General features: G+C 34.5%; 2 protein-coding genes across 2 annotated transcripts; one reads left to right on the top strand and one right to left on the bottom strand.

Moving 5' to 3' along the window:
• The first annotated feature begins 376 nt into the window (after window positions 1–376).
• On the top strand, window positions 377–2268 carry LOC103835086 (UDP-glycosyltransferase 84A2). The gene has a single exon (XM_009111185.3). It carries the CDS (start codon window positions 592–594, stop codon window positions 2083–2085), a length of 1494 nt encoding a protein of 497 aa, XP_009109433.1. The 5' UTR covers window positions 377–591; the 3' UTR covers window positions 2086–2268.
• A 3017-nt stretch (window positions 2269–5285) lies between these two features.
• Window positions 5286–9290, bottom strand: LOC103835075. Its single transcript, XM_033280463.1, has one exon. It carries the CDS (start codon window positions 7541–7543, stop codon window positions 7127–7129), a length of 417 nt encoding a protein of 138 aa, XP_033136354.1. The 5' UTR covers window positions 7544–9290; the 3' UTR covers window positions 5286–7126.
• Between the last annotated feature and the right edge of the window lie 5976 nt (window positions 9291–15266).

Raw genomic sequence — 15266 nt, 5'->3', positions numbered from 1 at the left:
TCACGTAAATTAAAATAAAATATTTCTTCTAAAACATCATCTATATTGAAAAGGATGGATTATTTTCCAGTTTAATCGGTTAAATGATTTATTTCCTCAATTTTATATTCCCAATCGTAATACCGTGAGAAAGGTTTTAAAGACAAACCATGAACGTTTTGGACCTAAAATGTCATATATGGAACAAGGTAATGTTTACTTGTACTTGCGACTATCTCTTCTTGATTTTGGCTTATATAAAAAATATCTTCTTTGGGTTTTCACAATGTAAATAACCTAGAAACAAACGAGTGATACGTTATATAAATACCTCACCCCACTGAACCAAGTCACCTTTATGAGCGTCATACCTTTTTGGTCAATTTAAAGGCTTTTTATACAATTAATAAAATTGAATAATACGGTGTCCAAAAGCAGCGGTAGATATTGAGAAATATTGAGATATCCGTAATTATTAATCTTTTTTTTTAACTTGATTCACCTTCTTTGTCTTGTATTTAAGCGCATCTCACTCTTGTCTTCCAACATGTAACATAGTAGCTTAACAAAGAAAAAAAATCCCACATAAAAAGAGATACCATTTTTTAAAGGATGGAACTAGAATCTTCTCCTTTACATCCTCATGTAATGCTTGTATCGTTCCCGGGACAAGGCCACGTTAATCCTCTTCTTCGTCTCGGTAAGCTCTTAGCTTCAAAGGGTTTACTCGTTACTTTCGTCACCACAGAATCATGGGGCAAAAAGATGCGAACCTCCAACAAAATCCAAGACCGCATCCTCAAACCGATTGGTAAAGGTTATCTCCGGTTCGATTTCTTCGACGACGGTCTCCCCGAAGACGACGACGTAAGAAGACACGATTTCACCATCTACCGACCACACCTTGAGCTGGTCGGACAACGAGAGATCAAAAACCTCGTAAAACGTTACGAGGAAGTGACGAAACAGCCCGTGACGTGTTTCATCAACAACCCTTTCGTCTCATGGGTCTGTGACGTAGCGGAAGATCTTCAAATCCCTTGTGCTGTTCTCTGGGTCCAGTCTTGCGCTTGCTTAGCCTCGTATTACTATTACCACCACAAGCTTGTTAACTTCCCGACCAAAACAGACCCCAAGATCGATGTCCAAATCCCTGGCATGCCTCTCTTAAAACACGACGAGATCCCTTCTTTCATTCATCCTTTAACTCCTTATTCCGCTTTGCGTGAAGTGATCATTGATCAGATCAAACGTCTTCACAAGCCTTTCGCTGTTCTCGTCGACAGTTTCTACTCCTTGGAGAAAGACATCATCGACCACATGTCAAGTCTCTCTCTCCCCGGCTCTATCAAGCCGCTCGGCCCGCTTTATAAAATGGCCAAAACGTTAATATGTGATGACATTAAAGGAGATATGTCCGAGACCACGGACCATTGTATGGAATGGCTAGACTCACAGCCTGTTTCCTCCGTTGTTTACATCTCATTCGGAACCGTCGCTTATATAAAACAAGAGCAGATCAATGAGATTGCGTTCGGTGTGATAAACGCTGGCGTTTCGTTCTTGTGGGTGATTAGACAACAAGAGTTAGGTATAAACAAAGAGCGACATGTTTTGCCTGAAGAAGTCAAGAAGAAAGGAAAGATCGTGGAGTGGTGTCAGCAAGAGAAAGTTTTAGCTCATCCTTCTGTGGTTTGTTTCGTGACTCATTGTGGATGGAACTCCACGATGGAAGCTTTGTCTAGTGGTGTCCCAACGGTTTGTTTGCCTCAGTGGGGAGATCAAGTCACGGACGCGGTTTACATGATAGACGTTACAAAGACGGGAGTGAGACTCGGCCGTGGAGAGACAGAGGAGAGGGTGGTGCCAAGGGACGAAGTGGCCGAGAGGCTGAGAGAAGTTGCTAAAGGAGAGAAGGCGACGGAGCTGAAAAAGAATGCTTTGAAATGGAAGGAGGAGGCGGAAGCGGCGGTGGCTCGCGGTGGCTCGTCGGATCGGAATCTCGAAGAATTTGTGGAAAAGTTGGGTGCGAAACCTGTGGCTAAACAAAACGGAAGTCTTAATCAAAACGGAACTGTTCAAGAACTTTTATTGGAAAAGTCATAAATGTAATTTGTTTTTTTATTTGTTGGTTGTTTCTGTCAGTCCTTAATTGTGTTCGTATGTATGCTCCTCGTCGTTCTTTGTATTTTGTTTTCTTGTAAGGGTCTAAGGGAGACTTATTATCCTTCTGGAACAATGTTTAGTTCGCGTATTATGTTATATTATGATTAATTCTCTTGTTTTGTTGCTAAATCAGGAAAAGAGTTTGTATAGAACGTTCTGTACCATGCAAAACCAAAATTGCTAAAACCTAGTAATATTCGGCACTCATTCCCCTTTAGCCGACATAAAAGATTGATCTAGCTAGTAAGTAAAGTATTTGACCAAAAAAAAAAGAAGGTAGTAAGTAAAGTAAAAGAGTTAATGGTATACAGTAATTATATTTTTATATAGTACTATTAATATACGTTTATCAATAATCCGATTGGAGATTACAAGACATTCTTAAAACGAAAAAACAAATAGAATCAAATATGGGTTTTGCATGTATATTTCTAGTAATTTCCGCAATTCACAAACTTTGAAACTCAGAATCTCAGATAACCAGGATTATCAATATGTATCATTAACGTCTCGAATCTTTGGAAGTTGACAACACAGATTGACAGAACTCCCATTGGAAGTGCTCTAAGAACCATCTCTTAACAGAAAAATATTAAAAAAGTGTCAAATCATGAGTTAATTAAGAACTCCGGCTAAGAAATCGGAGTTAATCATTCTCTAACGGTTGGTATTGCGCACTGAGGTTCTATTCTATATAAAACTAATAATTTAAATAAATTAAAATACTTGATAAAAAGTAAATTCATTTGTATGCTGATATGTGTATATGATTTTTTTTTAAAATATTTAATATTAAACTCTTTTACTCTATTTCTCTCCCGTCATTCTCTTATTTTGTTTTCTCTTTAATTATTGATATACTCAAAAGTAGCATTTTTTAACGCCGATTTATTAGAAAATATTACAATTATGAGAAATATTAAATAGATGATTCGACAACCGACAATACTACCTGCCTTATGAGGATCTATGTCTAATTGCATCACGAGAGCCGTCTTATAAAGATCTACGCCTGACCGGGTTTACTTGCACCATGTTGAAGATTCTTTGTAAGCCTTTTTTTAGTACCCTACATAATTGTTTAATAAATCATTTTCTTTGAGAATTGAAACTTAGATCTGCTGATGTAAAAACATTAATGAATTTTTAGTCAAACCATTGGACTAATGAGGTTTCCACACCCAAAAAATGGCATCACTGGAAGTGTTTTACAGAGATATTACAAACTTGCACTGATTAAAATAAAGTGCACACAGCTTTTTGACTCACTCAGTATATGTTTTACATTATACTCAGTATATTTTTGGTATTAAAGACCCAACATCTATCGACCTGTTTACTACTGTTATATCTAAGGCTAACAGTTGAAACATTGCACTGTCCCTTCGCTACAAGCCAAAAGCGAAAAGAAATGTGTCCCCGTCAAGTTAACCATATGGTTTAGCTAGTGTCGTTGTGCATTTAGTACCGTAGGCGTTCTGATATTTTGAATTATTGCCTCAAAAAGACTTAATTAATCTATTGGTAGACAAAACGTTCCAAATTGAAGTCGTAGTGAGAGTGATAGAGTTACCCAAGAGGGGATGTGGTGGTAAGTTAAGTGTGTGGCAGAAAAAAAAATGTGGTAGGTATCCAAAACTTATGACATATTCGATTTCTAGAATACTAGCACCCTCTTGGTGGTAAGTAAGATGTGTGGCGAAAAAGATGTGGGGGTAGGTCGGCAAAAAATGACTTCAAAATCGATATATTAAAGTACGTACGTGCCAACAACGTCACGTTGATTATTGGAAAATGAATCTGTATTTCAGAGCATTTATATAATGTGGTTAATGGTTTATATATATGACATATTTTCGAAACAGAATTATGACATATTCTTCGAAAAGAATTATATGACATATTTTAAAATATTATTATAGGTTGATGATTCTGAAATGTTTATTTCTCAAAATTTCAAATGTCTAAACAAAATAAAGATTTTCTTGAACCATATCAGAAATTTAGAATGATCCCCACTTCTCGTTTCGAAGTGTGTTTGAAGATTGTAAAAAAAAAAATAGAGCTTTGAATAATATTCATGCTCGTTTTTAAAAAAAAATCTAGGCATGGGCATTCGGGGTCCCAATCGGATTTCGGTTTTATCCATTCGGGTTTTGATTTTTCGAGTTTATCAAAATCAACCCCATTCGGGTTATATAAAAGTTCGGTTCGGGACCGGTTCGGGTTATATCGGGTTCGGGTCGGGGTTAGTAAATCTTCAAAGAACCGGTATAATCCATTGTACTTTCGGGTTCGGGTCCCAATCGGTTCTTCGGTTTAAAAATACATGATTTGTACCTATTTTGTAACTAAAACATAAATGAAATCGGTTCTGCGGATTTAAAATACATAATTTGTACATATTTTAATAGCCAAAACATAAGTAAAATCGATTCAAAAATAAGAAAAAACATCAAACGTGATCATTCAAAATCAAGCGAAAGGTAAACATAGTTAGTGATAAAAAGAAAACCAGATAAATGAAATCATAAAACAAAAACTAAGTTCTCATGAAATGAGAAACACTATTCAATGAAAACAAAACCAAAATAAAAAAAACTTTAGGATTCAACCACTACATTCCACCATCAACATTCATATAATAGATAATTATTTTAGAAGTTCAATAATATCTTAAAGTATTTTGGATACATATTAAGAATTAAGATCATATTTGGTAGAAGTTCTTTTTGTGATTATAAATGTTTCGGGTTCCATCGGATATCCATTTAGGCCCGAGTTCGGTTCGGATAATACCCATAACCCAATATACCAAAAAACAGGATCCATTCGGTATTTATGTCGGGTTCGGATCGATTCGGATTCATTTTTATCGGATCGGATTCGGTTTAAATTTTCGGATTCGGTTTATTTGCCCAGCCCTAAAAAAATCTATTAATAATCATGTCTCTTCGGTATAGTGGTTGTAGGTTCTATGGTATTTGCCTTGTTGGTGGAAGGTTCGAACTCAGTTTTCTTTTGTTAATTTGGTTTTTCCCCTTTTTTGGGGATAACAAATGAGATGTGGTCGCAATCTTAGTTGAGATACGATAGTTTTGACTAAAAAGATACTATCAGTTTAAAAAATCTCTTAGTTATTTCATTTTTTACATTTTAGTTTATTTAAAAAAAAAACAACTTTGTTTCTTTTATATATAAAATACTTTTGTTTTCAGCATTTTGTGAAAAAATAGTATCTTTTGTTATTCACTTATTTGATTGTTATGTCCGCTGGAAATATTGTTTCTTCCAATCTTCCATGTAAAATTATTTTTCTTCTCTTTATTTTTTGTAAATTTTACAATCTATTTTCTGATTTCAGAAATCTGAAGAAACATATATCATAAATTAACTTATGTTTTTTCACAAATTTCCAGAAAATCAACAAAATTATGCAAGTTAAAATAATAGGATTCGATTTAATTATAAATTTCCTTAAATTAGCATTTCTCTGGTAGAAAACTGATAAGAATTATCCATGTTTCTATTGCTTATGAACCATTAAATGGAATGGTCGATTATATCAATTGAGTCGGCTAAAATAATTTATTGAAAGTTAAAAATAATTCATAAAAAATGTAATACATATATTATTTTTAATAATACTTTATGTTGTTCTAATTTTATATCTAAATAAATTTATATTTAAGGTGCAGCATTGTTTCGATGCGCTTTAGGCGTCTTTCCAGTCCGGACGGGCATATCACAACTGCCTCTCAATTTCAACCAAACTTAGCTAAACACCATGTTCGAAATTACGCTAGGCGTAACGCGTGCAGGTGGTCCGGGCCTAGCGAGTTGAAAGAGAATCGGAGAATAATCAGGGATTACTCGGAAACTAGTTTTATATGATTTTATTATATATCATTATTATCTGTGTATTAAAACCTAAAATGCGTTGTAGTCTGGTGGTTTTCCGTGTTCCCACATGCAGTTCTAGTGACGAGTTTGAATACCTGTGTATGCGTTTGGGTTTTTATTTTTTTGTGTATTTTAATGAAGTCGAAATGACTTAAATATCCTCATCTTCTTTCCCAGTTTTATCGATCTGAAACCCTACCTTCCGTTTCTATCATTTTTCTTCACGATTTTGGGCTGTTTTAACTCGGTTTCCTTGTATTTTTACCTTACAATAACAGTTCTTCAACCTTATTTATAATTTGAAACTTATAAATTTAAAAATCCGAGTTTTTGAGCGATTTGGTACAAGACGCCACGGTGAAGAACCGATTCACATTTACTCACCGCGTAAACGTTCAACGCGGACGCGTTTTAGAACATGGGCTAAACATAATCATAACATTTTGATATACATCTTTTAAGTTTAGTACTCTTTCCATTCCTAAAAAATCCATATTCTAGAAAAGACTTTTGTTTCAAAAAGATACATATTTTATATTTTCAGTGTAATTTTTGTCAACTAATAATGAAAAATTGTGAAGTTTAAGAACGTTAATTGCAGTTCTTAAAATTTTATTGGTTTAAAAATATTAAAAATCTAAAATTACAAAAAACTATGTATTTATAACTAAGTTTTAATATGTTTTATTAAAAATTGTGAAAATTCTAAAACATGGATCTTTTATGAAAGGAGTAATTATTATTAGCTGACAAAAAAAAAGCTAATAGTTTTTATTAACTTTTAATATAATTTGGTTTTGCCCATATTTTGTAACTAATTAATATTCCGATCTCGAATAATACTTTTCTTTTAAATCCATAGAACCAAATAAAACTGAAAAGTCAGCTAATATTTAACATTTGTTTCTAAATCTGACCCTGTACTTTTTTATACGATCACTCAGACCCACCCCATTCTATAACAAATTATTCAAAGGAAGGACAGATTAGTAAAACAATAACGGAGACGATTCCCAGATTTAAATACATATGAGAACCGTTATATAGCTGACGATCCCGTTAAGTTTCCCGCGTTAACTCAAAATTCAAGCCGGAGAAGTCGCCGGAGATCCTGAGACGCCGAATCATCAACGGAAACAACAACGACCTGGCTTTTCACGTTTCTCCTCGAGAACGACGGCAAAGGTAGCGAGCTCGGCGCCGGAGAAACAAGGAAAATGGAAGACCCGGCGTAGATATCGTCGGGAGAGACTTCCGGTGCATTTGATCTCCGAGCCTTGATGTTCGAAAACGAATCAAAAGACTCTCCTCTTCTCCTAACGACGTCCTTCGCGGTCGTTCTGAAGTCAACGGATCCGAACCGTCTCCTTTGGTCAGGTCGGAGAGGCGGTCTCCGGTGAGAATGATTTCTCCGGGGATGGTGAAAAATGGTCGCCGGAGAATCTCTCATCCGGTTAACCAAACAGTCCTGAGGCCTGATGACTTCGGTTCCCATCGTTATAAGAGTAGAAAGGGCGAATCTTGAATTAACGTTCCCGAGAGGGAGAAGAGATGGTGGTGGTGGTGGAAAGGAAAGAGAGGAAGAAGAAAAGGGTAACACGGTCCTTTTCTTCGGTTCCTGCTCAAGTTTATGTTTGTAAATGATTAGTGAGTTTATGTTGTTGTCTGAAATGGAAAATTAGGTTATAAATAGAGAAGATGAAGAGGTTTGATAAAAATGGTGGGAGGAGAGGGAGAAAACTATTTGGCATCTCTGTCTGACCATCGTTTCCTCGTAACGACGAATCTGGAACCTCCAAGCAACCAACTTATTTTTTTGTTTCGTCTAATTATATTATTCTTTTAGTTTTAAATTTAGTTAGTTTGTCTGTCAGTTTTTCGTTTTACAAAATGTGGAGGTGGGGGATTGGCTCCGTTTGTGTTTAACAGTAACATTATAAAATATTCTAAAATAGCATAAAGTTAGTTTAATACATTTTCGTTAATCAAATTTTATGTTAAAAGCTGTATTAGTTCTACAAAGGACGGTTTTGAAAAGATAAGTAAAAATGATTTTTTTTTTTTAAAGTTTCATGATATTAGGAAATCAAACTCAGTATTTCCTTTGAAGTAGGGTTCGTTTTGGTGTATATAAAGGCAACATTATAGAATCAGAGAGAGAAAAAACAATTATCATTGATAATCTACTTGATCTAATGCTCTTTCTTGTTGGAAAATTCTTCCTGAAAGCTGATGGGTTAATATGAATTAAGGTACATAAATTTATCTGTTATAATATATCAGGTTTGTTGTTGCTAGGCATTTTATCTGTTAAATTAGATTCGATTCGTTATTCGTTTCGATTCGATCCAAAAATTCTGGATATCCGTACTTTCGAATCAAAACCAATACTAAAAATCAATATCCGTTAAAATCGAAGCAAATCACAAATATTAAAATTTTGGGAAACGAATATCCGATCCGATCTGGCAATATAAAAATACATGTATATCTTGATTATATTTAAAGTTTTTAATGTATAAAATTATATAATTATTATTCTAACATATGATTTGATAAATTTCATTTACATTATTACTTATATAAAAGTATTACATAAATAGAAGATAACACATTTATGACAATTATAATTTTTTTCTTGAGTTTTGTGATATTATAATTGTTAACTAAGTTCAAAAAATTTACAAAATATGTAGATTCACTACTTTTTTAATTTCTATCATATATCATGTTTTATAAAACAAATTTGTATCAAATTTTAAGATTATTTGTATTAATCAAAACATATGAGATATCCTTAAGTATTCGTAAGTATCCACAAATATCTATTTATTTTCTGGATATCTGTTTTTTCGAATATCCGTATTTTTCCGAAGCAAAGCAAATCGAAAAATTAGATATCCGTGACATACGAAGCAAATCACAAATACCTTCAAAAACCTGGATATCCGATCCGCGCCCAGGCCTAGTCATAACTTTGGGAGAAAAAAGCCAATGAAATATTAATATCCCCTATATATTAAAGGAGAAGCATTTTTAAAACTTACCTTAAAAGTTATCGGTAAGGATTGTGACGTGGTGACGTGGCTTCACGAGAAGCTTTTATTTAGTAAAACGCTTAGGTGTCACGCAGAGAACGTTTCTCACCAAAACAGTGTATTTAATGCGTTCACACTAACATTTCTTTAAAAGAACTTCATACCATCTACACTTTTCTCGACGTACACTTTACCTTCAGCTTCAAATTCGATTAGTTGATTTATCACTACAAGAAAACGTAAGTTTAACGAGGATAATTAACGAGGAAAAATAATCCTCGTAAAAGTACGTTGATTTTGCGAGGAAAGTACGTGGAAAAAGAGAAGCATCGTTATTTCGTCGTAAGGTAACGACAAAACAATTTCGTCATAAAGACGATGTAAATTGACGTGGCTTTTACGAGGAAACACTATTTCCTCGTAAATACCACGTAAACTTCGCGAGTTCTTTACGACGAAATACTTTACGTGTACTTAACGAGGAAATTTTGAATCCACCAACTTGGTAGGTAGCTCACGTTTTTTTTGGCCATCCAATTAATTTTCGTCGTAATTTCACACGAGGCTATACTTTTCACACATATGACTATGGTAGACAGCGGGCGACCAGTAACTATGGAATATGTGTGAAAGGGGAAATAGATTTCTACGGGATCTTGACGGAGATTATTGAAGTCGAATTTCCAGGGATATTGAAGCTGAAATGCGTCCTCTTCAAATGTGAATGGTTCGATCCCGTCGTCAACAGAGGTGTTCGGTCTAACAAATTCAGTGTAGTTGATGTCAACGGTGGACGAAGGTACAACAAATTCGAGCCTTTCATCTTAGCTTCACAAGCAGACCAAGTTAGCTTCCTTCCATACCCTCGAATGAGAGATTCAGGTATAAATTGGTTAGCTGTGATCAAAGTTACACCTCGAGGACGAATTATCAGTGGAGAAGAACCACCATTGCAAGAAGAACAGATAAATGAAGTCGAGGAACCTGAACAAGAAATTGATGACATCCTTCTCATTGATCCGCATAATCACGAGTACGAAGATCTTACCAACGATGCCACAGACGAAGCTGTTGAAGACGAGTTTAATGAAAATGATGATGTTTCTAGTGATGACGAGAATGTTGATGTATCCGATTGATGTATTTGATTTTATGTAGTTTGTTTTATGAATAAGATAATGTGGGAGTTTGATTTATGAATAAGGTAATGTGAAAGTTTATTTTAATTATGAATAAGGACTTGTGGTTTGGGGTTTGGAATATATTATAAATAAGGTTTGAGGTGAAAGAATAGATTGAGGTTCAAGGGTAGATGGGTTTGGGGTTTGGAATATATGAAGTAGAAGATAAGGAAGATGGGGTTTGGGGTTTCGGATTTTAGGGATTTAAACGTAATACTCGTTAATTCCTCGTAAGCCAAAATCGTCGTAAGGTTGTCGTAAGGCCACGAGGAGTTTACGACGAAATTAAAAAAAATAAAGAAAGCGGGCCACGCTAATTCCACGCAAGCCAAAATCGTCGTAAGGTTGTCGTAAGGCCACGAGGAGTTTACGACGAAATTAAAAAAATAAAGAAAGCGGGGCACGCTAATTCCACGTAAGACTCTCTGAGTGAATGAAAATAAGGAATTGTGGTTTGGAATGAAAATAAAGATAGGGTTTGGAATATATGAAGTAGAAGATAAGGAATATGGGGTTTGGGGTTTGGGGTTTCGGATTTTAGGGATTTAAACGGAATACTCGTTAATTCCTCGTATGTTAACGTCGAACTTACGACGAATTCCTCGTAAATACCACGTAGGACGGTTCGTCGTAAATACCACGTAGGAGAGATTCGTCGTAAATACCACGTAAAGTAAATGATGAACGCGGCCCACTTTAATTCCACGTAGGACGGAATCGTCGTAAACACCTCGTAACCAAAATCGTCGTAAACACCTCGTACCGTAAAAACTGGAAAAAAAAAGAAAAAGAAGAAATATACTGGATTTACATGTGGCAAGACTTCCAGCAATTATATTACTTAAGTCTCACCAACATAAATTCCAATATCTTCTTCTCTTCCTTTTTTCTCTAATTTTTATAATTTGAATAGGATTGGATTTGAGAGTATGAAGTGAGATAGGGTGTGATTTGGGAGTTTGGATGTGGGTTGAGAAGGAGAGTTACGGGTATATTTATAGGGAAGCTTTCCTCGGTAATTCCACGTAAGCAAAATCGTCGTAACGTCGTCGTACCTAAAAAATACGGGCCTTTGTAATTCCTCGTAACTTCCTCGTATAATAAAACGCGGGCTTTTGTAATCTCTCGCTGTTTCGTCGTAAAAAAAAAACACGGGCCTCTGTAATTCGTCGTAAAATTACGAGGAATTTGCGACGGAATGTAATCTTATATATACACCCCGAATGCTCACTCTTTCTTTCCTCTCTACTTCCTCTCTACTTCCTCCCTGTTTCGTTGCAACGGTAAGCCTCTCTAATTCCTCTCTAATTTGGTTAGTTTAGGTAGATTAGGTGGTTAGTATAGGGAATTTAGATAAGTTTACGGATCTTATGTTATTTAGTGTTGATTAGGTGGATAATGTTGGAAAATATACTGTTGACGGAAATTTAAAAAATTAATGTTTTTTCTCAGGTTCGAAAAGGTAGACTTACTGCCCATTACAGAGAGATGTTCGGTGAGCCGGATAGTCACCAACCAACGACTCACATGCCGAGGCGGATGTAACGGCGAGGAGTGATGAATTCTATCGGGCGATTAACGACTCTTAGTTCTTTTTAATTTCGGTTCTTGTATTATGAATTCAAAACTTATTTACATATAAAATATTTTGGTTTTGATTTTTTTAGAATTTTAATTTTATTAATAATTTAAATTATTTAAATTATTTTTTTAATTATAATTTTTTTTATTTCTGTAAAATAACGAAACGAAGTAAATTCGTAGTTATTTTGCGACTTCTTTACGTGGAAGCTTAACGAGGTTTTTACGAGGAAATATTTACAAGGAAATAACGTGGAAAATTCACGTGGTCTTTACGAGGAAAGCTATCAAGGTATTTACGTTTACTTTACGAGTATTTACTTTCGAGTTATTTACGTGGCTTTAACGAGGAATGGCTTTCGAGGTATTTACGAGGAAATTTAGCGACGTCCTTACGTGGAAGCTTTACGTGGTCTTTACGATGAAATATTCTTCTTCGCTTTTACGACGAAATTATTTCCTCGCTACGTTACGACGAATTAGCGAGGATATATGCGTTACGACAAACGTATAACGACGAAACGGGTTTCCTCGCTAATTCCTCGTAACACTGCTTTTACGACGAAGTCACGAGGAAAACTGCCCTCGTAAAACTTGTGTTTTCTTGTAGTGTATCCATTCTTTCAATATAATCATAGCATCAATAAAGCTTCCTTATTCCTCTATACGTTTCTGTTAAAAACGGTAACCCATCTGATCTATCGTCATTAAGTCGACAGATCCGTAGAGATGACAAAGCAATGAAACTTTAGTACGATGCCATGTATCAATTAAAAAACCATTTTTTCCGTACCTGCCTTCATGCATTTAGCAGAGCACTCACGTTCTTGAGAACCGCCCTTCATTGCCGAAAGAGGACGTTGAGAATCTATTTCTAGATAAATGTGTCGTATTGTGTTTTGTTACTGCTCGATGGGGTGATCTCTGTTTCGATGAGATTGAATCACTATAAATCGTCTCGGCTTAGTGTATTAGTCTTCTCGATCAAGCAATATAAGCATGCGAATGCCACCACCTTTGCCACCATGAGAGCTATGCATTAGACGACCTTGAAGATGGGAAGAAACTTCTAGAAACAAACCACCAGTAAGTCTCACGTGCTGGTCGCATCTGGAACAACCTTTACAATTTTGATGGTCGAATAACCTTCAATTTCTTTTATTATGCAACTATGTTTTCTGAATTTAAAGGAGCTATACTTTTTTTCACACAGTTATTGTTTTGCTTATAATATGTTATTGATCCACCTTTTTTTCAATTTTATTTGTTAAATCCCTAACTAACTCCGTAAGTACTACAACGTGATAGGCGAAATATTAAAAAAAAAAAATTTCAAAGCTTCTTTTCAAACTTGCAAACACCATATATCAAATTTTAATATTAGTGCACCCATTATAAAAAGTATCTCTCTTCATCCATGATAACAATCATACCTTTAGTTCTATCGGTTAAAATATACTTAATGTCATACATAATCATAATATATAATTTTAACATTAATATAGACATCTTATCCCGCGCAAAGCGCGGGTTACTATCTAGTATACTATTATTATATATTAATATTTGGGGTCAGGGTTTGACTTGTGCGTAATTTTTATTTTTTTTAACGCTGGGTAATACATTACATCATCATTTAATCTCTAAATATATTACATATGATGATTAACTTTCTCCAACATATGCGATATTGATGAACAGCTCCACGAATAATGATTCCACGATGAAGCTCTTCCCGAAACACTTGAAACCACAGACGGTTCTGCATGTAAGACATCCTCGATGGACAAGCTCTCACCACAACAGGCGACCACAACAAACGGTTCTGCTTACAGTACTCTGGAACCTCTGAATACTTCGCATCCTATAATCTGTAAGAAATTGCATAGTTTGGGATTCGAACTCTAGACCTGGATGTAGAAGCCTTTAAACCTTAACCAATAGGCTAGGGTGCGTAATTTTCATTACAGGACACAAAAATGACGATGAAGCTCTAGATACAAAAATGACTCAAGCGGGTAGCACCAAAAGAAGAAAAAACCCAAACCGAACCAAACCAAACCAAACCAAACCGAACCGAACCAAACCAACCAAACCGAAGTTAAACCGAACCAAACCAAACCGTGCTCTTTATGTAACCCAATTGGTTCATGTTTTACTCAACCCGAACGGTTTGGTTTGGTTTGGGTTTAAACCGAACCAAACCGAACCAAACCAATAATCCTATATATATATAGTAAAAATATATATGATATATATATATATATGTATTAGCATATTGTAAATTTTAGTTAAAGTTTCGTTTTTCATTTTTTCATAACTTCCATATCTTTAAAAAAAAATTATAAATACGATTCAAATAATACTATTATATATAAAATCATGTAGCATAAGTTTTTATATTCTCACTCTATCGTTTATGAGTTGATTATTTTTTAATAAAAGTATAAAACTGATGCCTTCATATTTTATAACCAACCCGAACTACACCGAACCAAACTAGACCATAATAATGTAAACCGAACTAAATCTAAACCAAACCGAACTGAACCGAACTGAATTAAACCCAAACCGAACCCAAACCAAAGTTACTTTGGTTTTAATTGGTTTGAGTTTTATAAAACCTAAATTACCCAAACCAAACCGAACCGAACCCAAACCGAACCCGAAACTAAACCGAAATGCCCACCCCTAGAAAAAAGGCACCAGCGGCAACCAGAAGCAACTTGGGCTTCCACCCTTAATTCCTATAAGTAATTTTGCGGCCCAAGATTTTGAAAGTCTTCAAATAGCGCCATGATTAATGTTGTTAGAAATGTAAGAGCACCTCCAACAATCTATTTTACCAGAATGCAGAATCTAAGCTATTTTAAAAATAAAAATAAAATTGGAAAAGAGGAATGAGGGTTGAATCAAGATCTCTGCAAAGCCACTGTTAGAACTTCCCTAGATATCCAAAACCCACATGTCCACTACTATTTGTCAGATTTTTGTAAAAATATCTTAATGTTATTATTTAACTTAATTCTATTTTTACATTTGCTATTAATTTTATACTAGGTAATTTTCCCGTGCTCTTGCACGGGTATAAATATTTCTAAAGTAATATTATTATAATAATTAATTGCTACTTACATTTAATATTAAATTAGTTTATAATTTATATGCATCATTTATATTAATAATATTATATTACTTTAATTTTTATATATGTTATTTCTAATTGGTTTTGTTGTTTTTAGTCGATTTAGTTATCATTTGAGCAATTTAGATTGCATATATGAATTCAACTGTAATATTTTTTATTATATATATTAAAATTTTGATTAATTTCTTATTTACATTTAGGTGGTTGTTAACTTAGATATGTAAATATATTTTTATGAAGATTATATATAGCTTAAGATATATTGTGCTT

The sequence above is a fragment of the Brassica rapa genome, chromosome A01 (genome assembly GCF_000309985.2).
Source record: "Brassica rapa cultivar Chiifu-401-42 chromosome A01, CAAS_Brap_v3.01, whole genome shotgun sequence".
NCBI lineage: Eukaryota > Viridiplantae > Streptophyta > Magnoliopsida > Brassicales > Brassicaceae > Brassica > Brassica rapa.
This window is presented reverse-complemented; position numbering and strand designations above follow the sequence as displayed.